The 24,572-nt window shown below is 36.7% G+C and overlaps 1 protein-coding gene across 15 annotated transcripts in view; it reads left to right on the top strand.

The window, feature by feature from the left end:
* HYCC1 (hyccin PI4KA lipid kinase complex subunit 1) overlaps nucleotides 1-24,358 on the top strand; it is a 42,947-nt gene extending 18,589 nt beyond the window's left edge. For 6 of the 15 annotated variants that reach the window (XM_086854092.1, XM_086854112.1, XM_086854104.1 and 3 more), the window contains 10 exons: nucleotides 1,132-1,211; nucleotides 2,056-2,157; nucleotides 5,784-5,963; nucleotides 8,442-8,522; nucleotides 8,928-9,043; nucleotides 9,366-9,461; nucleotides 11,078-11,194; nucleotides 11,929-12,016; nucleotides 12,502-12,661; nucleotides 20,002-24,358. In XM_086854092.1, the coding sequence (XP_086710218.1) occupies nucleotides 1,161-1,211; nucleotides 2,056-2,157; nucleotides 5,784-5,963; nucleotides 8,442-8,522; nucleotides 8,928-9,043; nucleotides 9,366-9,461; nucleotides 11,078-11,194; nucleotides 11,929-12,016; nucleotides 12,502-12,661; nucleotides 20,002-20,558 (1,548 nt within the window). In that variant the 5' untranslated portion in view covers nucleotides 1,132-1,160 and the 3' untranslated portion in view covers nucleotides 20,559-24,358. Of the gene's footprint in view, nucleotides 1-864; nucleotides 982-1,131; nucleotides 1,212-2,055; nucleotides 2,158-5,783; nucleotides 5,964-8,441; nucleotides 8,523-8,927; nucleotides 9,044-9,365; nucleotides 9,462-11,077; nucleotides 11,195-11,928; nucleotides 12,017-12,501; nucleotides 12,662-18,843; nucleotides 19,139-20,001 lie in introns of all 15 variants that reach the window. The other 9 variants (XM_086854096.1, XM_086854124.1, XM_086854142.1 and 6 more) reach the window with 4 other exon arrangements.
* Nucleotides 24,359-24,572: the final 214 nt, after the last annotated feature.

The raw sequence follows: 24,572 nt of genomic DNA on the forward strand, positions 1-24,572 counted from the left end.
TAAGCTTCTTAAAATATATGGTATATATTATATATAATATATACAGTGTGTATATATATATACTATATACACTATATATATACACACACTACATACTATATATACTATATATATACACACTATATATTGTATATATATTATATACTGCTCTACTACAGTCTGGATTTCAAAATATTTGTGTTTGCGTTATAAAAAGTCTTACCTCCCATCTTTTCCTTGCTTGTCATTCATGGACCAACCCCATACTTGGATATCAATACTTCAAAACTAATTTTAAACTGGCAAAGTAAAACTTAAAGGAGTATCTCCCATGACTCAGCATTTCGCAAAGACAGCGTTAATTTTTTCCTCAGATGAGTGTTTAATTTTGTCACTGGTTGAAATCCACGGGCACAATTTGGATAAGCTAACAGCGTGCTTTTTTAACTTCTAGTAGTTTTAGATCTTAATTATACATTGGTCTTTGGTTTGATATATTGGTCTTTTGTGTCAGAATGAGCTGCTCCAAGGGACAGTTGTTTTTTAAGTGGTTTTTCAAAACTGAAGAGAAATTGGAAATTAATTTCAGTAGCCACTCTGATGACCTCTCTCTGTCCGAGACTGGGCAGAATGTTGGGCTGGGGAGTCTGTCTTAGGCTCCACGCTGAGGCAGCAGGCTCATTGTCTTGCAGTTGCCATGGAGGGGGAGGACCGAAAGGTTTTCCATCTGCCTTTATTTCAGTGACCTTTTCCAAGCTGGGAATAGCACTTACTAGGAAAAACCTAAACAGTTGTTTCTCTTCAGTGAGTCCATGCAGTTTCCTCTTGAGTTTTGTAAGCTGAAAAAGAAATTGAAATTTAGGAGGTAATATTTTCTGTTTTCAGAATGCCATTTCTGCAAATCTTTGGCTTGCTTCCCACGCAGTACATAGTTGGAATTTATTAAACTGCTGTATGTGAAGACTCCTGTGCTTAATGCTTCCAGCAGCGTTCATAAGTGAGGTACAATAAAAGTTCAAAGTAATGTCAGCATGCAAAATGTTAAGTAAAATCATGATAAGATTCTTTCAATATTCACAGAGACTTAATTTACATCATCTGCTTACTGTGGTGACTGGAGTATTCATGAACTGTGTTTACTTATTCTTTCAGGCTGAAGGTTTTGAAGCAGATGTTGGAAGATGTTAGCTGTGGATACTGGGGTTGTGGAGGAGTGGTTATCAGAGTTCAAGGTAATACACTCTGATTTTTAGCCAGAATATTTGAATCACTGCTGGTGAAGTATTCAGGAGTGCTTGCATCCTGTTGAAAATGAAAGATAGTAACCTTGGGTTTTGCTGAGATCATGAGATAAATGCAAATGCCTGCTTGAAAGGAATTTTTTTTCCTTGACTCTTTGGGGTGACATACTTTGTGACAGAGAGCAGTGAAAATGTGTATCATAGGTGAATGGTTTTATTGGTTTGAGTACCAGACGTGACTAAGTTTTGCTCCTGATCTGCTTAGATACACTGGAAATGTGTTTTCCTGTCTGTAGAGTGGAGTCCTTTGAAGGACTGGAGATAATAATTTCTCTAAGACTTATGTACATTTAAATGTGCATCTTCTAAAGGGTTGTTAAAAAGATTAGATTTTTACCTTCTTTAGTACTGATAGAAAATGTTTAGTGTTAGAGAAGAGCTAGATCTTGTATCAGCTGAAATTTGTGTTTTTCCAGAATACTGTATCTGTTAATAATGTTCGCTACTTGTGTACAGTTGGTCTCGAGAACTCCTTGAAGTATGGATCTGAAAAGTGTAAAAGTTTTCACATCTCACAGTGAAATTTCAGTGGTGGTTGCATTTTTGTAACTATTTTTTTATCAATTTCCCATCCACTGTTGTTACATTCTGTATGGAATTGCAGACTGATAGAGTGCAGTGTGTCTTCTGGCAACAGAAAATATGAGGATTTCTTTGTGAAACAAGCTTTAGTTTATAGTAAACTCTGATAAATAGTGACTTGTGATGGAAAATTGTTGTTGAAATAGCTGTTATATTTTAATGACAAAAATTGCTTATAATATCTTTATTTCAGACACTGCCAGAAACATCCATATCCAGCTATGCTACCAGCTTGAAAAACAAGACTGCTTTGATTTCATCTCTTTACAGAGTAATTCAGGAGCCACAGAGTGAAGTGAGTATTTTGGGTCTCTCACCCAAAACGTCTGGCATAACGTTGTCAGAACGAAACCAAGACCTTGCATGTTAGTTAATTGATGAAGAGTCTCCTTCAAAAAGTTTGTTCTTAGCAATGACATGGGAAAAAAAATTTTAGGTTTTGTAACCTATTGGTCATAGCTAAGCCTTAGGTCACATTCACAGGTTTCAGGACTTGGATGAAGAATTGAGAAATGCACTAGGGGATTGAAAAGATGTTTGTGTCTGACAGAACTCTCCTTTAATTATCACTTGAATGTGGATCTCTTGGTGTCAGAAGCTTGTCCATTGCAATGCAAGAGAACAAAGTTACATAGGTTAGCCATCCTTTTTAAATTGTTGCTTAGATTTTAGGTTTTTTGTTGTTTGAAATGTATATGATACAAAGACATGGATATATGCAGTGGATATACCCTTACTGAAATGAGGGCAAAATAGGAAAAAAATCGTGGGGAAAGGGGCTAGGTTTTGTCAGTACCTGTACTAAGAAGGTTCTGTATCCCATGGCTGCCCATGCTTTAAAATGTCCAGGTATGTTCAGAACATCTTGATCTGGGTTTGATAATGTGTTGTTAACTGCTTTCTACCATCCAGAAATCCTTTTGTACATTATTTTAAAATTGCACCAAATACTTAATTCTTCTGAAAAGACCCAGAAATAAGGCATCTTCCCCAAGTTTGAGATTATGCCAGTACTAAAGGTCAGAGGATAAAATGCTTTCAGTACATATGCTTTTAGAGAGAATGCTGGTAGTGAAACTCCCAGGTTGTCCAGCAAAGAACAAATGTAATTTTAATTTGCTGCTCAGAAAGGCATTGTGAGTCATTCCAACTACTGAGTCAAGCCTGTCTGGTCCTCAGAATTCATGTCAAAATGTAAATTAATCTGATGAATCTCCCTGTTGATAGTCTAATTAATACTTTCATATGTTCTTTGATTTCTTACTAGTTCTGACTATCATTAGATTTTTCAGGGGCCTTAGTAGCAGGTTGCTGCTGCAGCTTCTGCTTGAAAAGGTTGTTGGGATAATTGCAGGGGCAGGGTATTGAAGATTTCCCTATTAGTGAGATTTTGAATTGAAATGAAAAGCTAGTGTTGACACTGAGTGTTGTGCTGTCTTGAGAAAAAGTCCTAAAATCTTTTTTGGACTGTTCTCCAAGTAGCTGTCAGTTTGTGGAAGAGGCTACTTGTAGCTTTCCACATTGTGAAAATAATTACAAACCAGCAGTTAAAAAGAAAATCAATGTCTTTCAACTGCTATTTGAGATCTGTTAGCTGCATTGTTTAATGCCATCTTGCTGCACTGTGGAGGGTCTATGCTGTCCTCTTATCTCATGGGTGTAATGCAAAGGGGGGAAGGATTAATGATGAACACTACAAAACCACCGAGTTAAAAAATGGACAAACAACCTTATCTGTACAGCTCTGAATATATGTACTTATAATAATTATCAGTACTGTAAAATTGTGATTAATCTTGTTTTGTGGGATTGATGAGGAGTTTTTTAAGCATTTGAAACGTAATAATGGGTATTTTCATCTGTAACTGCATTTTCCTGCTGGTTCATGTTTGCTTTTCCAAAAAATTAATTAGCCATTTGTAAGATAAATGAACTACTTGTTTAAAATCTGCTTCATAGCTGTATTAGTAAAGACTTGGTTAGTTACTTTTGAGGGCCACTTCTAGGTGAAAAATGTAATTCAATGCAAGGAGAGTCCAGAAGATGCGAAGATTTAAGGGACTTGGAATTCACTAGAGACTTCCAGTGGTAAAAAAGAACTAAATAAATATGTGACAGGGTTTTTTTCAAAGATTGAAGACTTTATGCTTTTTACTTAAAACACTCTTGCTCTCTTTTTAGATAGGAGCCAATCAGGCTTTTGCATTAGGAAACAGCAAGTGTTTGGAGTGTCTAACACACTTGGGTGCAGCTTAAAAGGAAGAGAGATGAAATTGCTTGGACATTCTTCTGTTCCAGCATTAAAAGATGTCTCAGTCTAGTTCTTTTAGAACTGTTTAGCTCAAAATGATATCTTGAAACAGCAACCGTCTTTAGTGCGTTTTGATATCAGGTTGTAGCATGTGGTGGCATTTTGAGGAAGAAAATCTGGTTTTGTACTGATTATACATTTAAATGTGCTGATACAAAGCTGTCTCAAGTGAGATAATGATGTAAACATGGATACCTGTCACAGCTACTTACGTGCCTTTTAAAGTTCAAGCGCATCGTTCAGAACTGAAACATCTTTATGGGAAGGATGTAAATTGTGTGCAAAATGTAAGCTGAAAATGGAACACAATTCTGCTGGTAAAGTTTTCTAGAAGGATCTTTGTTACTCCTCTTAAAACTGATGACTAGTTTAGCTTGGTGTGGCTTTTTTGCCTCTACTGTAGATTTTTCAGAGATGATTTTTCCAAAGTGAAGCTATATATCTCAGAAGCTGAAAGCTCCTCTTTTTTAGAATGGATCAGATTGTCCCAGATTACTTCTTAAAAAAGAACTCAAATCTGCTAAGATCATTCAGTTTCAGAAGTAACTTTGGGAGGTAAGAAATGTTGACCTGACTTTTTTCATGGAGGAAAAGCTTAGGAAAGCAAGCAGCTGTTTTTCTAGCATGGTCTCCCTGGTGATTTTGCCTTTGCTTCAGTAAAGGGATGAATATAGAACTGGCTTTCTTATTTTTCTGAAAACTTACTCTACTAAAACTAAAGTTGTGATCTAGACAAATTACAGACCTGAATTTAGTAGTTCAGCTGGCTTTGAAAGTGCCTGCTGTTTTTGACAATATTTTCTAATTGGAGAAAATTAGGAAATCTCCTTATTTCCCTACACTGACACGTGGTGGTTAACACAGTGTTTCATCCTTATATCAAAGATAGGTGGTAGCACAAGAAGGCACATTAAATCCAGGAACACGGTGCAGGCTGATAGCTTAATTGTTATTAAATCTTTTTTTAACTTGATCTAGCTCAGTGTGTTACTTCCAGTTCAGTGTTTTACATCCATTTGTATCAGCTTAACAAATTTGATTCTAAAATTACTATTGAGGCTTCCCATTTCTGTTTCAAATGTATAAATACATTGAAGCTTCTAGAAGATTTTAATGAGAGTGGGAAAATAAACTAATTCTGTTGTGTGCTGAGTTTTTGTAATGCTTGGAATTTAAGTGTTGTAAAGCTCATTCTCACTAGGTGGGTAAAGCTTCTCGCTTCATTTTTTGTATGCTGTTTGAGTTGTAAAATAACAAGACCTTTTCTTCAGGTACTTTGTCTGTGTATTACAAATGTATTCAGAGGTATGAGTTATGTGATAACTACCTCAATTTTTTTGCCTTTGAGACTGGAGGAAGTGAGCCAAAAATGAGGCAAAGCAGTCACTGGAATTTTTTTATTCACATAGGATGAATGGCTCTACTTTTATAATCTGAAAGTATATTATAGGCATGAAACTGTGTGACTTGGACAGCTATTGTATCAGTTATGCCCTAATAACTAAAATGTCATTTTTATCAGTTTACTGTTTTGGCTAAAGGATTGATCTGGACAAAGTTGCAGATTTTTGTAATGTTTTATTCATTCTTGATTGTTAATTGTATTTCAGCTTCTGGAGCCAGTTTGCCATCAGCTCTTTGAGTTCTATCGCAGTGGTGATGAAGAATTGCTTCGGTTTACGCTGCAGTTTCTGCCAGAATTGATGTGGTGCTACCTTGCTGTCTCAGTCAGCAGAGATTTGCAGAGCAGTGGATGCATAGAGGCTCTTCTCCTAGGAGTTTATAACTTGGTTTGTATTTCAACATTTTGCCTTAGAATTGAAATGATTATTTTAGTCTCAGCTCTTCAAATTGATGTATGTCAGAAGTCTGCAACATGAACTTTCATTCTTTGGTCAATATTTTCTCTGCTCTTTCTGTGGTTCTTGAATTTTTTGTTACTTATTTCTTGGTATGGTGATTAAACTCACATTCTGCTTGAGAATTTTTCGAGGCACTGCTTTTGAAATTGTTGCCTGTATTTTCTGGGGTATTTTGACTATCTAGACTAAAATCACAAAAAAATTACTTTCAACTAATACTTGACTGCTGAACACCTTGCTTAGCTTTGAGAAATGAAAGGTATCCATTTTGAAATAACCTTGACATTTTAAAAATTCTTTTAATGAAAATATCCTGTTTGTTGCTACATATATGCTTTGAAGAACAGAATTAATAAGGAACCCATAAAAGCACCATATTTTAGTCTTTTTTTTAGTGTTTTATTATGGCTGTTGGGATTCTTGTCTGTATAGTTTGTTCTGGTTGTTTTAGGAAGGCTTTTTGTGACGTGAAACTTCCAGTCTCTTCATTCTGAAAATCTGGAGAAGGCAGCTGCTATCCATCTCCTAGAGATAATCACAGGTGTCTTCACCAAGGAAGTGAAAATGTCTTTTTCACCCAGGAGTCTAATTTAAAAGACCTGAGCTCTTACGTTCCACTCCTCTTGAGACAGACTACGGGCTTCCTGCCTTTTCTGTATGCTTAGTTGTATCTGACAAGAACATTCCTGAAATGCATTTAGTCTTATCTTAAGCCTTAAGGCAATTCACTCCTTTATATCCATGATGAAGTAATTTCAAGTGGTTCATGGATGTGGCTGTAATCACTTGTTCTTCTCCCAGAAGAGTTTACATTTACAGTTAAGCTTGAAACCAGTCTGGTAACATACTCTCTTAGCTGTGAACAGTTTCTTTCTCAATTAGTAACTTGGCTTTCTGTCTTCAGCTGCCTGGGGTCATAAGATTTTCACAGCCAGCTTCTCTAGGAAGCTGTAGATCAGCATGACTTTGGGGAACTTTTTTCTCTGTTTTGCTTTAAGGCATAAGGACTGCTTATGGTTAAACAGTGCCAGGGTACTCAAGCTGACTTCCCTGCTGCTGGTGTAGTATAAAATTTATAACTGAAACAAGCAAGATAATATTGTTCTTTAGTATACAGGTTAAAAAGATAGTAGGTGACCTGCTTAGGTGCTTATTTTATCTTCAACCAACTATTTTATGTTTTCAAAACCAAGAGGATGTGCAAAGCCTAATATAAATAGTAATTCCTGTGTAAATATGTGCAATGGACTCTTGAAAACTGAACATGTTCAGTAGAGTCCTACAGTTTTTTACTGAAGGAAAATGAAAAATATTACTCAGAATAATTTTAAAATTGGTACATTGTGAGGGGTGTGGAATTATTGTGGCTGAACCCTGAGATCATGAAATGGTTTGTTCTACCTTCAGCTTAGGGACATACAGTGGTAGTGCATGTGATTGAAAGTTTTTGCTTTCCTAGCTGTAGTTATCAGGATTTTTTTTAATACACCTCAGATGTTGAAACGTACTCCTTAAACTTAATTAGACATCTGATTATAATGAAGAATTCAAATATTAATATTTTTAGAATTTAGAAGTTTGGATGTAGCCATTTTCTTTCTCCTGATATATTGAGGAAGGTGTTTTCCACACTGATGCAGGGGCTATATTAAAAATTCAAGTGTCGGGGTTTATTTGGAGACTAGAAGAGCTGTGCAGCTTTTCAGAAGGAGCAGCTCTGTGTGCCCTTTTGATCTTTTTCAGTCTTCCTTTACTGCTTTATATTTTATTTTAAGACAGGAGTTTTAATAATTACTATGTGAAGTTAGACCTTCAGCCTTCCAACACATGGGTGTTAGGAGACGCTGAAACTTCTCTCTAATTACTGCTGCTGGATACATGAAATCAGCTACTGAAATTTAGAGAAGAGGAAAGTAAAATCTGGTGTGTGGTGCTTGTTTCAGTCAGGTCTGCTTTGGATCTTTAAAATTTTTTTATTTTAAATACTCCAGTGCTCTTCTGTGGTACAAAACCACATCTTGTTTTGCCCTACCCATTAGTCTTCTGTTAATTTACAAGAAGTCTGTCAGCTACTGCTGTGGTGGTATCTTTCAGGAAAGTAGCCTCACAATTAGCAAATAGTGTATAATTGAAAAAAGATAATGTTTTAAACATGATGTGTTCTGTTAATGTTTTTAAGGTGGATTATGTATGCAAATGAATGTGCCCTTGGCTAAGTTATTTGAAGAGTTTTCATAAACAAACAAAACATGCTGTGATAGAAAGCAAATAGAGAGATAATTTCTAGCTTGTAGCTTGGATTGTTATAGTATCTCTATCTCTCCCTATAATAAATAGTATCTAGCATTTTAGGATGTTTGTTTTCTGTAGTACAGTGTAACCATTGATATCTTCTGTATTTTTCAGGAGATAATTGACAAAGAGGGACAAAGCAAAGTGCTGAGTTTCACAATTCCATCTTTGTCCAAACCTTCAATCTATCATGAAGTAAGTTTCATACCTACAGAGTGAAATTCCTGATTGAGAAGGGCAGTATGCTATGGGGGCCTGTTTGTTAAGAACATAAGTGAAAAGTAGTGTTAATATATTGTATGATGACATAGGAGCGTACTTCTGAGATTTCTGAGTGCTGCTAACTGGTCTCTGAGACCTTTTCAAGGTAGAAAAGTCATAATGGTATAATACCCATGCAGCAATTATGTCTTTTTTATTTTCTGAAACCATGTACCTTATCTGGTGCAAAACAAACAGATAACATCTAAACAGTCAGATAACATTAAGCCTGTTGAAAATTTATATATAAATATGGTGATGCTTATTGTTGTCTATTTTAACTTGCATTAGAGCAAGATTTGGGGTGGACATGCTCTGAATGACCCCTTTTTCCTTTAGCCTTCCAGCATTGGCTCCATGGCTCTCACTGAAGGAGCTTTGTCGCAGCACGGTTTGTCCAGGGTTGTGTACAGTGGACCTCATCCTCAGAGGGAGATGCTGACAGCCCAGAACAGGTGAAATTGTATCATGGGATTTTGCTTGAGAGTCCATAATGGATCTCAGCTTCTAATTTTTTGTATAGTTGCAGACTGAAGGAGAATGAGTGTATGTTGTGTTCTGTCATGTGCCTTTTTGTTTCTAAACACGTGTAAAGGTAGATGAGGAAAGATCAGCAGGGCACGTTACTACATGTAGAGGAAAAGCTTACTCAGTTGTTGATTGTATTGATATACAATACCAGAACTGTTCAAATGACTCTTAAATTTCCCTGTAAATTTGTTTTCTTTCAAAAAATAAAGTTGGTAATGGAATTCCAATGTTTCTTTCAAATCCCAGGTTTGAAGTGCTGACTTTCCTTCTGCGCTGTTACAATTCTGCCTTAAGCTACATGCCTGCAATGTCTCTTCAGTCATTGTGTCAAATTTGTTCAAGGTAATTTCTGTAGGTTGTTTACTCTTAAAAAGGCATTTCCAGCTTGAAATGAAGTCAGGTTTGGTTTTTTTTATAAAAACAAGCTTTGAGTTCCCAAAGGCTGCTTTTAAACTTGATTTTTTCTCATAGGTGTTTACAGCTGTATTATTTGCTTTTTAAATATATCTTCCATAACTTTGGGTTGAGATCTCAAAATGGGGTACATAACCTGGCTTATATGCAGGTTAAGCTTCTCCTTTAAGAGGAGAAGTCAAAAGGAACTGTTTGTTTTTAATAACAGTAGTTGTATTTGTGTTAACTAAAGAGAACCAGAAGTGTCTTTCAGATGTGTGGTTTATTTTGCATTGCAGGTTTGCTAAATACAGATGCTGTGCAGGTTAAAACTTTCTTGTAATTATAGTAGGTGTTGGAACTAGAAATACATTCATTTTTATGGATACATTGAGTATTTCCAAAATCAGCTGTTGCTTCAAAAGCCAAGACAATAATGCCAACACACCCCTCCTTACCTCAAAACAAAACAAAAAAAGCCTACCTCAGCTTTAATTACAGTGCCTATTTTTTGATCAATATCTTTTCTCAGAGAAGAGAAATGGGTAGTAAACATGTTTGTCTCTGTATTTTCAAAAGTGGAATGTTAAGAGAAAAATTAGAATGCTCTCCTTAACTCGGGAAGCCCAAGAGACTGAGAAGCCAACTGCAGCAGCTTTTTCCTAGGATAGCTCCTAGGCTTCTCTCACAACTAAAGCATTATAATGGATGCCTGTGAGATTTCCTTCTCTACAAAGGAGGCAAGAGACTTAGGAGTTTGGAGTACTTGGCAATATTTACAAGATCTTTGTTAGATAAAATGCTCTGAAATATGAAGTAAAAAAAACTTAGAAGCTCAGGATTGTGGAAAGGAGACTGATGTTGCTTATTCTGCTTGATTAGGTTTTGATTGAGTTTGGAATTTTTAAAGCATCCCATAAAACCCCAAGCAAGTTACCAGCAGATGAAAGCAAGTCTTTCTACTTCAAGATGTTGAATGTTTGGATACTGATTTAATGCTATACAGTTTAACTTCTTTCATTATTTTTTGTTCCTGACTGGCTTTGTCATTCATGTTTCTCTGCTTATTGAAAATCTTACCCTGACAGCATTTTGGAATAGACAGCATGTTAGAGTATGGGGGATATGTATCAGAAGCCTGGAATATCTTTGTGTCCTATTTGAATGTGGTGGAATCTGTATTCTGCTATTTGGAGATATAGAATCACTCTTTTAATTGGTTTGAGCAGTGTGGAATTTAGGGGGTTTTCTTCTAGTAAGGCTAATTCATTTTTTAGCACTTCCTTAAATTACAAACATGGATTGTAAATGTGAAAATTACAGCACAAAATACTTTACAGATTAAAAAAATGCAGATTAAAAAATTTAAAAAATACAGATATTTTACATTTGAGCAGTTACTAAGTCTCTCTTCATAAGAAAGTTGTCTTGTGTGTCATTCTTGAATTTTTAGAAGTAACTTGGGGCTTCTAAAAACAGATCAGTACTGGTGGAGTATTGAAGGTATGTAAACCACAAAGGTGATTCTACATTATTTACTAATGACAAGTGTATGATTTCTTTAGAATTTGTGTCTGTGGATATCCTCGCCAACAAGTGAGAAAGTACAAGGGAGTCAACAGTCGGATTCCAGTTTCATCTGAGTTCATGGTGCAAATGCTAACAGGGATCTATTTTTCCTTGTAAGTTGGGGTTTTTCTAATATGGAAACAAATAGAGAAATGCCAGCCTAATTTGTGTACTTGTTCAGACATGCTACCTTGGAGTCATTATGTTTTCCTATGAGCAGATGTTGTGTCTAGCAATAAGGTCCATGGGAAGAGACATTTTCCAAATAGTTGGATGAAGTTACCTGTGTCATACTGGAGAAAGACGGCTGGAGCAGCACTTGATAGGTGTAACTGCTGGTGGGAAGAAAATACTGTAAAAAGCCTTTTCCAGCCACTGTATGCTGTCCACATTTTTGCATGGTTAGTTTTAACATCAGTCTAGTTAAGGAAAAGAGGTTATGTTTTTTCTCTGTATGCTGGTGTTATCTACCCTTTGATAGTCATGTTAATGTGTGAGGCTTACTTAGTAGCTGAAATAATTGGAGACTAGTAATACATGAATACTCAAAAGGTGGAGTAGTATTAAAAGATCCCGTTTGTATTTCAGAGTATTTTGTGACTAGCTGATAAACAGCTAATAATACAATTATTAGACTGCTTGGGGTGGCCAATGAAAACAAAACTTTGTCTCCATAGATGATACTTCAAAGTTCTCTAATTAGCAGGCTTACTGCTAACAAACACAAGTAGTTCCAACCCTCCAAGCTGAACTCTCAAGGAACACCAGAGCTGTGAAGGTTGTGTGACCAAGAAGGTTCATCTGTCGACATAGGTGCTTATTATTACACATGATTTTACCTTTGCAGTTACAATGGAGAGTGGGATCTGGCTCGTAAAGCTATGGAAGATGTTTTGTATAGAGCACAGCTTGAACTGTATCCAGAACCTCTGCTGGTAGGTATTTTATTTCAGCAGTTCGTTGAGTAGAATTTTTAGTCTGGGAAGTCCTTGCTGTGAGCATGCATGATACAAGATGATACCAGGAACCCCAGTCTGTGTTGTGAGCTTGTGCAAACAGCTCCATCTGTAAATGCACACTACACAGGGCTTTTCACTGCGCTCAGTCGTGGTGGCATGTTTCCTTGTGACCGAGCTGTTCTCAGTAGAGCACTTCCAAGTCCTCACAACTAAGATAATAGTGCAGCAGAACCCTCAAGCAGTAGTCACGTCTTGAAACTGCAAACTTTCTATTAAGAAAGGGGCAAGTATAAGTTCTGAGAACTAATTGTAACCAGCATTCTTTATATACCATGCAAAAGGGGGACCAGAAATTGGAACTGTATATAGTATTCTTCTTGAAATAGTGAGAACCCCCGACAGAATTCTTCTAGAATTTGGACCTTTGTCGTAAGAACTTAAGTGCATCTCTTCTGTTCTAGGTTGCTAATGCAATAAAAGCTTCACTGCCTCAGGGTGCCATGATATCTAGTAGAGAAGGTACAAGATGCATTCAATTTGAAATTACACCTACTTCATCCAGAATATCAAGAAATGCTGTGACTAGCATGTCTATAAGAGGGCATAGATGGAAAAGGCATGGTAAGAAACACATTTTGCAATGAATTCTTAACTTTTTCCACGGTTTTAAAATAATATTGAGAATTTTATTATTTCAGATATTTATTGCTTATAGGCAAGCAGCAATTTGGAGGTTTTTATTTTCTTGACTGATGGATGGGATTTTCAACACAATTCAGATGAAGTATATTCTTTATTTCCTTAACCATGTCTTAAAAGAAACCCACAGCGCACACAAACTGTTTTTGTTAAAGGGACATGTACACAATTACTGCTCCCGTAGAAAATGATGTTCCTGCTTCCTTTTGAAAGCTAGTTTCTAGTTTTTTCTGAAGCAAAATACATATTTAACAACTTTACCACAGAACCTCATCTGTCTTAAAGTACTTAAATAAATACTTTAAGTATAAGGATAGAGGGATAAACTACTTTGTTTTGGTGTTGTGGTTTAAGCCCACACAACAAGTAAGCCCTGTACAGCTGCTTATGCACTCCCCACAATGGGATGGGGGAGAGAACTGGAAGAGTAAAAGTGAGAAATCTTGTTGAAATAAATACAGTTAATTAGATAAATCAAATTTTTGCTTGTGCCTGCGAGCAAAGCGGAACAGGGAATTCATGCACCACTTCCCCTGGGCAGGCAGGAGTTCAGCCATGCCCAGGAAAGCAGAGCTCCATCTCGCCTAACCGTTACTTGGGAGGACAAACACCAAATATCCCCCCTCTTCCTTCTTCTTCCCCCAACTTTATATACTGAGTATGATGTTACGTGGTCTGGGATACCCTGTGGGTCAGGTGGGGACAGCTGTCCCAGCTGTGTCCCCTCCCAGCTTTTTGTGCACACCCAGCCTGCTCACTTGGTGGGGTGAGGAGCAGAAAAGGCCTTGCATCTGTGCAAGCACTCCTCAGCAATAACAAAAATTCCCCTCTATCAATAAAATATCAACACCATTTCCACCCCAAATCCAAAACACAGCCCCATTCCAGCTACTGTGGAGAAAATTGTCTCTGTTCCAGCCAAAGCCTGTATATTTGGGCAAACTAGTATAAGGGCTCCCAGAATGCAGAGCACAAGACTGGGCTGAAAAGTGGGGAGAAAATGGTGCTGAATATACTGCAGAAGTACAAGTACCAACAAGAGATTGTGTGAATCTTAATGTTGTGTTTCACCATCTTTGCCATCTTCAGATGAGGGAAGAGCCACTGGACCAGCAATCAGAATTGGCAGTTGTTCTTTTGGGATTGTAATCCTGTTACTAAACAGGCTAAGAGCATGAGGAGGGTAGATAAGAGTGTTTTTTCAAAAGTTCACTGAAGATCTTGTATGATATGTCCTAAGTGAGCTTTTGTAGGATACGGACAGATCAGTTCAAAAAATTTTTCTAAGTTACTTGTCATAAATTGGCCAAGAGGTAATTCAGGTAGGTGTTGAGAAACACTTGGTGGTAGAACACATTTGTGGTAAGCTTACAATGATAAGGTGCCAGAGGGGGTGAAGGACAGAGAAGAAAGGTAGAATAACCAAATTCCATTTCAGTTGATTAAAAGCTACTTAAAACTGACAGACAAACCTGAGGAGCAAAGCCTTAGTGTCTTTAGTGAGATGGGTAATTTCTATTGTCTCAAGGCTGCTATGGACCATTTTATTTTAATTTCTTCAGCCTTAAAGTTATTAAGCATGAATTATTGACCAGATGCAAGAAAACAGTATGATATCTTAGCTTTTAAATGGACAAATGCCCTCTAAAGATTGGCAATTTTGTTAGCTTTTATTTTTTGAGTGGTTTTGATGCTTGTTCAAATGAGATGGTGGAGAGTAACACAGATCAAGGATACTGAGTGCTAGGTCATCCAGAGAAATTGAAAGTGTATTATAATAAACATTCCCTTTGTGTTTACAGGGGACGGAAATGGTACAAAATGAGTATGGATACATCCTTATAAGAATGCAAAATTTTCAGCAAATACAGAAATAGAGAATTCTTTACAGTTATTGCCTCCGTGCAGGCAGTGTGACTGGGTGAAGTTCAAGGAAGAAAGTGTGAGACAAGTTGCCCTGCAGCAGATAACAGTAAGGTGAAAGGGAAATAAGAATACCAGTTGAACTCAGAAGTGGAGTGGAATGCTGTGTTTTATGAGAGTCTTATAAAGTAGGACAAGTTGAGAGAAACAGCAATAATCTAGTTAGTGCAACTTGAGCAAGGAGTGAGTCGTCAGTGTTCAGGGATGAAGATTGAAAGACTAAGGACTTTTTCAAAACAGCTCATGTCAACATTTTGTTTGGCTTTCTGTTGGACTTGTCTCAACAGTACAGGATTTAATGAAGAGGAAGAAAATCACTTGGTGTAAGGTGGGTTGGAATGGAATATGTGGCAGGTTGTGGGAGTAATTGTAAATTTGAAGGCTATGCAAACATTAGGCTAATTTAGAGTCTAGAGCTGAATCTGTGGTATCTAGCTAAGTGACTGTCAATTGTATTAAGTGGTAAATATTCCATGCATAAATCACTTTGGCTAATTTCCTCAAAATTCTCATTATAAAATCCTAACAAATCTTTTGTTTGTGACTCAGACAGCCTTTCTGAAGTCAAAGTGGATGGTCTCCCATAGTTCAGAATTCCTAATTCATAACCTAATTCAATAACCTAATTCAGTGCCACACAATTCCTGAGGAAAGAAAGATACAAAATACATCTTCAGGATTGGCATGCAGAAAGAGTAACAAGGCTTGTGCTTAAACATTCTTGTTCGAACGAAAATTAATACTGGAATTGGTAGAAATTAGATGACAAACCTTGTACCTCTTGACCATTATTCACTCTCTCTCACACAGTATAAGAGGAAAAATGTATTTGGGGGGTTATTTTTACTTTCATTATCATAAAAATTAGTATAAATGGATTTGGAAGTCAGATGAGACAGCTGAGAGGTTTTTGCTGTTACACATTATGTGAACTAGGAGAACTGATGAAGCAAATTATCTCTTGGGGAAGCAAAGGCAGCAATTTTCAATCACTAATTATGTGTGTAAAATAAAATAGAAGAACCCCAGTGAATCAGATTTACAGCTGAGAAGCATGGGCTTTATTTTCTTTATATTTAAAAAAATTTCTTATACTTCAGAAGTTTTCAGATACTAGATCTTGCTAGCCTTTGCTAGAGCTCTGAAGTCAGTTTTGAATAAAGGTTGAGTTAACATTGAATATTGTGTTCCTTAACCCTGTAAATTGCTCATTTAGGAGCACTTACTTAGAAAGACATTTTCAATTCAATTACTAATGTGAATTTGGACTTCACAGACAGGTACTTCAGAGGTACTAAAGGTGAGGGTGATTTGCAAAATGAATCCATCTGATCGGAAATGGGTTATGTATATGGAGTGAGCTGATACTTAGCAACAAATTATTTAGTGCTATTGGATTGGATTGCCTATAAATTATCACACCTGAAGGGGAGCATTTGCTCTTGTGTGTAGGAGAAATACTCTGATGTAACAGACTGAGAGGATCTGACCAGATGTTGGTAAAATACATAACACAAAAACAAAGCCATCAAATAGCGAAGGACAAGAAATTTCTTCTTTCTTCACTGCAGAAATTATCTTTCTTGTAGTACACAAGGTTTAAAAATGCTAGTCTTTGAATTCTCTCCATGGAGAGAATTTTCTTACTTTTTTTTAGCAATATTAATTCCTGAAATAATTGTATCATACAAGAGTCTGAAGTTAATGCTAATCTTGAAGCATAAGTCTGGTGCTTTTATGACTAATTAAATATGCTAACACAGTTCTGCAGGACATGCAGCTTCAGTTTGTGGGGGTTAAAATTGAATCACAATCTGAATGGGCAGTTTGCCTGTGCTGTCTGAGGTAAATGATCTGGGCAACCATAATAAGGTAGACTATAATCTTTAATTAAGTTTTAGTAGTTAGTAAACACAAAATGCATTTTCAAGGTTGGTTATCCTGCTCCAAGCATTCAGAAATGTAACACCAAATACATTTTCATTCAACTGCTGTGAGTATATCTATGTTTACAATCAAACTGACATAATTATTCATTTTTGTCTCTACACTGTTCAGCAGTGTCCTTTGGTTTTTTCTTCTGTTACATTACCTTGTGCACTAGGTATTAATGGTTGTCTGTCAAAGACTAGACCCCCAGAGCTGTCCAGCGTGAAAGCAGTATTATCTTCACCACCAAGCACTATGAAGCTGAAGGTTCAGTTTGGGTGTCCTTAAAAGTTGTATAATAAGGAGGATATGCTGCTATGAAGGGTGTGGATTGTGTAGTCTTATCCCTGTCCCAAGACTGTAGATGCTATGGTAGACAGTGTTAATGGGAGTTGAGATACTCAGTATCCCGTGTTTTCCATTAAGTTTCCTTCTGTAGTCAGTTAAATTCAGAGAAAGGTATATTTCCTTTAGATGTAATTATGATGACTCTTTTAACTTTTCAGGTTTTGTTTCCTCAGTTCATTGTAGTAATGGTTACTCACTCAGCTGTGGGAATGCAGCAGTACTGGGTAAAGTGCTGATATCACAGCTGGATGTTACATTTAGAAGTGCATACCACCAAATAACAATAACTGGGCATTGCTTTTATACAGAATCATTAACAAAAAAAATAAATCTTCCTCTGTTTTTCTGATTTTGGCTGTGTACTTTGAGTCTTCTTTCTTTGGAGTTGGATAATTAGTGCTTTTCTGACAGTTAAGCTCTCTTCTGTTCTTTTGTCCCTCTGGGGCAGCAGGAAGGAGTTTCAAAGATTGCCATTGGAGAGGCTCAAGTTCCTCACTCCAGTGAAGTTAGAGCACTAAGACCAATCAGAGCACTGGTCTTCTCACTAGCCTTTCTGCTCCTGTGTTTTTCCAAGAAAAAAAAAAAAAAAAGCTAGTTTTGATGGTGGTATCATTATAACAATTGCTTATTTATTATTATTACTATTGCAGTTCATGGTGCTCTTTGTCACTTTTGCTTCTGAAAATAGAAGGCTTTTGCAGAAAGTGCTGTTACAAGTCAGTAGTTCTATTTTGAGTTTCCTCCCAAATACCAGGAATTTAGTGAGGAATAGCATCAGTTATTAATGCCATTTCATTTGGATTGTGCAGCTTGTTAAATAAATATTTTGACTGGTCATGGATTAGTTAGAAAGACTTAGGATGATTAGAAATTTCAGGTAGAATAAGGGATAACTCAGCCCAGGGGACACTGATGTCCATCCCTGCCAGAATAACCTTCCAGCTGAGTTGTGATCAGTTCAGACAGCACAAATGGTAGTGAAGAGCCCAGTGCTGGAGCCACTTGACCTAGAAGTACCCTGTGCTTGCACAAGACTCTTCAGTGAGGGGACAGGAGGAAGAGGGGATCCCCTTGAATTAAAGAGCATTAGAGCTGCCACTGTGAAAAATCATCTCATTGTGAATTCCTCTGGTTTTGGACTTCATACTGTCAGTTCAGTGTGCTTCTGTCATGTGCAGGAGCAGACCTGTGCAGTATAGTCTGGGTGGCCCTTACTTAATCCTCTGGTCTGAAAGAGCTGTGTTACAAATAAAACAGGACTTGAGCTTTATTCTCAGCTGTGCTTTTAGTGCATTTTTAATTATGTCAAGTTTCTGTGCCACAGCACTCTTCTCCACTAGTTTTTCTGGGGTATCCAGAAATATCTTTCTGGTTGGAAACAGTTGCTTGAAATGAAGGAAGAAAATGGAAATCTAAGTGTGCTTGAGTTGGCTTTGTTGTTTCACTGTTACTTTTCAAGCTGACCAAGGTACAACATCATGACATTGTATGTGTAGAATTTCTAGTCTTGAATGATGATATATGAAGTTGATATGCCATTTCTTTGTAAAAGTAAGTTTCACTCTAGCATGGTGATACAGAGTGTATAGTAATAAAAGAGAATTATGAACTGTTATTTGGTTTCTGATAACCTGTTTCGTGATCCTTAGAAATTTCAGTTTTGAAAGATGGCATTTCCAGTATGTGGTGTAGGCCAATAACTGGAAGATTGAAGATAGCCATTTTAGAAATAAAGCAAAATTCCATACTTGCTAATGTTGCTAATTAACAAGAGGTTAATATGTGTACATCTGCTTTAATTTATAATGCTTAAATCATCTGTATCTATTTGCTTTTGTTTCATATTTTGTTTCAGACATTTTTTGTTGTTTTGTTTTTGTTTTCTTATCCATCTTTAATTCTAGAACAACCAGAGAATGGTAATGATGCTACTGAATTGGGCAACTTTATCATACCTGAGATTAGTGTCACAAGTGTGGCTGGAGAGAGGACCGGGAATGGGGAAAAGAGCAGAGCTCTAGCAGAGAATGATGTTCAGCATTTACAGGGAGTACAGGAAACAGCTACAGATCCTAGAACTGACAGCAAAAGCATGCCAGAAATCAGGAGGCAAAAATCTGTAAGAAAAATGATGGAGGATGGAATAAACTCATCTGGCAGAGTGCAGTTTTAGCAGAGCACTTGTAGCTGCACTCGAAGGTACCACTGCTGATTGAAAGGGTCACTGCTGCATGTTTCAAGAATTAAAGTATGCAGTTACTATTTGCATGTGTAATAACACAGTTGCATGTATTGCACACAGCTTTTTGTCTGTGCCACAGACAATGATGACATACTTTACAAGTAGATATATTTAATCTGGAGAAAATACACCAAGACTCAACATACCTTTGAGTTTATTAAGCATATTTTTGTGAGTTTACAAGATCCAGTGATCAGTGGTATGAAAAATCCATCAAAGTGGATGTTAAAAGTATCTTGCTATGTAACTCAGATTTCACAAATTCTACCTTTCACAGTGTACTGGAGATCTCATGCTGTGCTTGAGTTTCCAGCTCTTACCACCAGACCTGTGATGCAGAAAGTGACCTTTCAGTCCTAAAGCATCCTTGGGTTGCTAAATGTGCAGGTGCCATATTGGGTATCCTGGGGCATTGATCATGTACCTCTGTAATTAACAAGCTTTGCCAAATCCTGTAGTGGATCACTTGCTCAAAATAAGATTTACACTATTTTTGTTCTGTATGGTACTTTCTAATCTTTAAGTTTCTAATTTCCTGCATGAATTAACAAGACTGCATTTTTTTTTTTGTTTCCTTCAAAATCACATCAAAATGAGATTGGGGGCATGCTTTTGATGTAGTTAATGCGGCATTACTTGCTGTAATATCCTAATGAACCTTAATTCCAGAATGTCATGGAATAGGTAAGCATTGTCTTCTGTTCTCCGTCCTACTGCTTTATGGCTTCATGCTTATAAATATCAAAATTGAAAAATACATAAAATCAATGAATGTGAGACAGTCAATCGCTAATTTTTTATTTCTGTTTCTACCATGCAGATAATTCTGATTTAGCAATTGAAGAAGAACTGATAGAAGTATCTGAAACAGATGAAGGGTTTTACTCTAGGGCTACTTCTGGAGCAAGTCAGTCTGCCCTGTCCAACAGCAGCACCATGAGCAGCAAGAACCTCTTAGGGAAGAGCCAACGAAGGTCTGGAGGAAGCAAACCTGGAGGAAAAGAAAAAGAAGGGGAAACCTGCAGAGAGCATTTATCACGAAAACAAACTCAGAGAGCCTTGAGTGAGAATCTAGAGCTTGTCTCTCTGAAGAGATTGACACTGACAACCAGCCAGTCCCTGCCTAAGCCTGGCAGCCACAGCCTGGCCAGAACGACCACTACTGTGTTTAGTAAATCCTTTGAACAGGTCAGTGGTGTCCCAGTTCCAAATAATCGTGGTGGTATCTCTGGTACAGAGGCGAACAGGTTTTCAGCTTGCAGTCTTCAGGAGGAAAAATTGATATATGGAACAGAAAGAGCAGATTTTCCTCTTTTAAGCAAACAACCTAATCAGCAGCGACCTCCTAGTATCAGCATAACTTTGTCAACAGATTGATATTAAATTGGCCAGTATAAAAAATAAATTATTGAGACTTTTATTCTGATAGTGGTACATTAAGTTCTTAATGTGCCATACATTACTTCTTTAAGTCTCAAACCCATAAATCCTTACTTGGTTCATGTTTGACAGTAATGGTGAATAGACAACAGTTACAATTATTTCGAGTCAACTTCTGATAGCTTTACAGCTTCATGAAAAGTTTATACCTTCACCAGCTGAACAAGCATTAATTGGTTGGTTGTCACTGACCAAGGTATGTGGCTTCTTACAGATGTACAATGTGGGAACAAGTAGAGTGTCTCTCCCAGATTCTACTTTGTGTCTTCCACTTGGCATAGGCAAAACTGCAAGTCATTAGGGTTTCTTTAGGAGGAGTCTTGCAGTATTGTCATGCAGTTTTGGAAGAGCATTGTAAGAACAAACATTCTCTTACATGTAAGCTGTGTTTACATGTAAGGTTAAACTAGAAGCATCAGTTCAGTGTTTGATGTTCTGGTGGCTTTTGTATTGTAGTTAGTACATGTAACAATGTTTATACTTCTTTATGCCTGTATAAGACCTATTTTAGATGCATTTTGATTTACCTGTATGTCTTCAAAACCGGGCCTGAAGTAATAAAGGAGCAGTGCTTGTGGCTGGGAGTTATTATCAATTGCTGTAGTAGTCACTCTTTAGACTTAAAAATTGTGTGACAGACTCTTTCTTTAGGATTCTTAAATATCAGTTCCAAAACTACTCACTGAAAAGTCAGTCATCAGTATTTTTATTGTCTGTGGGGAAGAGATGTGCTTGTGTAGCAATGTTATCTAGGAATATGAGCCCTTTGCACTGGCTCAAGCAAATCAGGAGTGTGAATGTGCTGAACATTAATTTTGTGGTTGAGACTAAGAGAATACTACCAAAGGATGTGTACTTTGAGTAACTTGCAAGCACAAAGGGAAACTATAATGTAAATATAACTAGCACTGTAATTCCTAGGGGTTTTTATAGCTATTATTTTTCTAGTTTGAAATTCTAAACCAGCAGCCTGTTCAAGGTTTCACCTAACCTTAAACCTTTGGTGAGTTTGACAACAACTTTTATAATGTTAATATTTTAATTAAAAATGGACATTAAAACTTCTTATGCAGAAATCTGAAGAAGCAGTTGCTGACAAAACCACTCCATTAGCAGTTATTAGCTGATGAACAGACAATATATTATTATGAGTTGGGAAGTAGGATGGAGTTCTAAGGCATAGTTGTTCCCAGCTGTCCAGATTTCTGCAGCTGTTAATCCATTATTGTCAAGAACTTTGTAAAAAAGCAAACACTAAAATTCTGGTAGACATTCCCATTTGCTTAGAGATAAGTTTAGATACTTTTGACTTAAACTGAAGCACAAGTAACTTTTAAACAGCTAATGTCATTCAGGTTTATAGCAATTACTGAAAAGCATAAGTTGTATAATTGTACTAGTAAGACCACAGACTGGATGTGTTCATTCCTGAGAATGCACCAAAGTATGCAGAATAACCCCCTCAATCTGTAGGTGTTCATATTTACCTGAGAGCTTGAGCTTAAAGGAACATGCCACAGTTTCTCATTCTTCATTTTGCTGTGAGACACTATTCTAGTAATGCAGTACTTCACCTTTTTACAGTGAAGTATTTACTTAATTTTACATGAAAACTTGTATTCCTGATGGATAAACTACAAATTTCCCTGTTTAGTTTTTAATACTTTATCCAGTGAGAAAAACTGGTTGTTTGAGGTGGTTTTTGTAAGTATTTTCTACAGCAGAAAATTTAGCCTCTTTTTTAATAGGTTTTTCTGCAGTATGCATTAGACAGAACATTTGTTTCACGTTGGCTAATGCATCTGGCTGCTGGACATGCATAACCACAAGCAGCAGTAGGGTGTTAGGCAGCTGTTAGCAGGGATTGGCTGTCTCTACACAGGCTGGATGTAGAGCTCTTCCTTCCTTTGAAATTTGATCTAGATGTTGTAAAGAAATAACCTGCAGAATTTACAGCAGTTTCCTAATCTGCTTTTGCAATGTAGGATCTTAAAGAACAAATTAGAAAAAAAATTGGCAGTAATTTAATTTGACATAAAACTAGAACAGATAAATAAAATTGCAGTAGACAAATATTTGTTGTTATGGTATTAGTTCCAAGGTAGTGTTGAAGGGCTAGAATTTTTGAGAATTCTGCTGGTTTTGCTATGTTTCATTTAATTCATGATTGTTTGTTACCTCCATGGTAGACACTCTTTCAAGCTGTGTGTTGGTATAAAATATATTTATTATACTGGGAAGATTTAGCTCTAAATAATTAGGATTTCAAATTAGAATCTAAAATGCCATGAAGTGTAGATATGTAACATAATGTTTCCAGTTCTCTTGGCTACAAGCCAAATGGTGTTGAAATTAAGTTAGTTTATCCTTTTATTTTATCCAGCTGGTCTGGCTTGAACCCAAAATATAGGCTCATATTGGTACAACTGAAATAACATAAATCTTCATTCTTTTTTGAGGAAATGATAAAAGAAAAGGTTCTTGGTACTGAAGGCTGTTCTGTCTATGTGGCTTCATATAAACACTTTTGTATTGGTCTCTGGAGTAATTTACCCAGTGAATGTGTTTTGTGAGTTGACATCACACCTTCATACTAATCGAGTCTAAAGCATTTTTCCCGAGTACCAAAACTTTGAGTTTTGCTTCTTTCTTTTCTTAAAAATTGAAAAGTTAAAAAAAAAAAAAAAAAGGCACAACAAGGGAGAGGGCAGAATTATTTGTTGTCCAAATATCCAGGGTGCAGGATTAGGAGAGGGGAAGAGTGATGGGGGAAGTAGGGCAGGAAGCAGATATTTCTAAAATTGTCAAACTCTGGGGGTTTGAGCATTATCCAATCACTTCAGACTGTCAAATGGAAAATCTTTGTTAAAAGATGTCTTCTAACACTGTAAAGGAAACCTATTAAGACACCACATATTAGTCTGCCTGGGAGTGGGTAGTTCTGATGAATACCTTCCAAACATACACAGCTGCACCATTCTGCAGGGAAAATGTTATGTAGGAGTGAATCATCTCACATTGTAATAAGAGAAGTTGTTTCAATGCTGACGTTTATAACTGACCTTACTGTTCCAAATCAGAGGGCAGTGTTTCCAAGGGTGGCTTTGAACAGCAACACTTGCAAAACTCATTGAAGCTGAGAAGAATTATTTTTGTTGTGAGAATATGTAACATTTGTGCTGAAAGAGTATGGCCTCTAACCACTAGCTGTAGAGCTGCAGTGACTTTTCTGAATGGATTTAAATGTCATGAATTGCCTTGATTATCTTACAGAATTGAAAGGTACAGAAATAGAGCTATTTTAGCCACACTTCTCACTAAGGAGGTTTCCTATGAGAAATTCTAGAAATTTCTAATGGAATTGTCCAATACCTGTTGTTGATGTTTGAGGCTTACAGTGCTGTATATAGATGTATAATATATTGCCTTTTGTATTTGTATAATTCTACTTCTAAGACTAGATGTGTACATTTGATATTCCCTGAAGTCTGTGGAATATCTGCATCAGTCTATAGATGTCTGTCTTCACATGAAAACCTGAATTTAAGCAACTGCCACACTTTCATTGTTCAGTTCATTATGTGACACTGTTTTGGAAACACAGTTTTTCACCTTTTTTGCAGTGAAGTGTTCTGTTGATTGTACATGAAAACTTACATTCCTAATGTATAGGCTACAGGATTGTCTTTTTAGTGTTTAATAATTTTGACAGTAAAATAAATTTGGTTTTTTTTGAAGTTTGTATGCTTTTGTAAATACTTTGTACAGCAGAAAATTTTGCCTCTTTGCGGACTTTGTTGAAATACACTTTACATGGCAACATATTCACTTTTCATTCTACACATCCAGAAGTCATAGTAAGGTTGACTGCATTATTTAAAATATGCTGAATACCCATTTTGTACAGCGGAGCGTCTGCAAATGCAGCCATGTCAGGAAGGACACCATGGC

Source organism: Cyanistes caeruleus, chromosome 1 (assembly GCF_971803275.1).
Source record: "Cyanistes caeruleus chromosome 1, bCyaCae1.hap1.1, whole genome shotgun sequence".
NCBI classification, from domain to species: Eukaryota; Metazoa; Chordata; class Aves; order Passeriformes; family Paridae; genus Cyanistes; species Cyanistes caeruleus.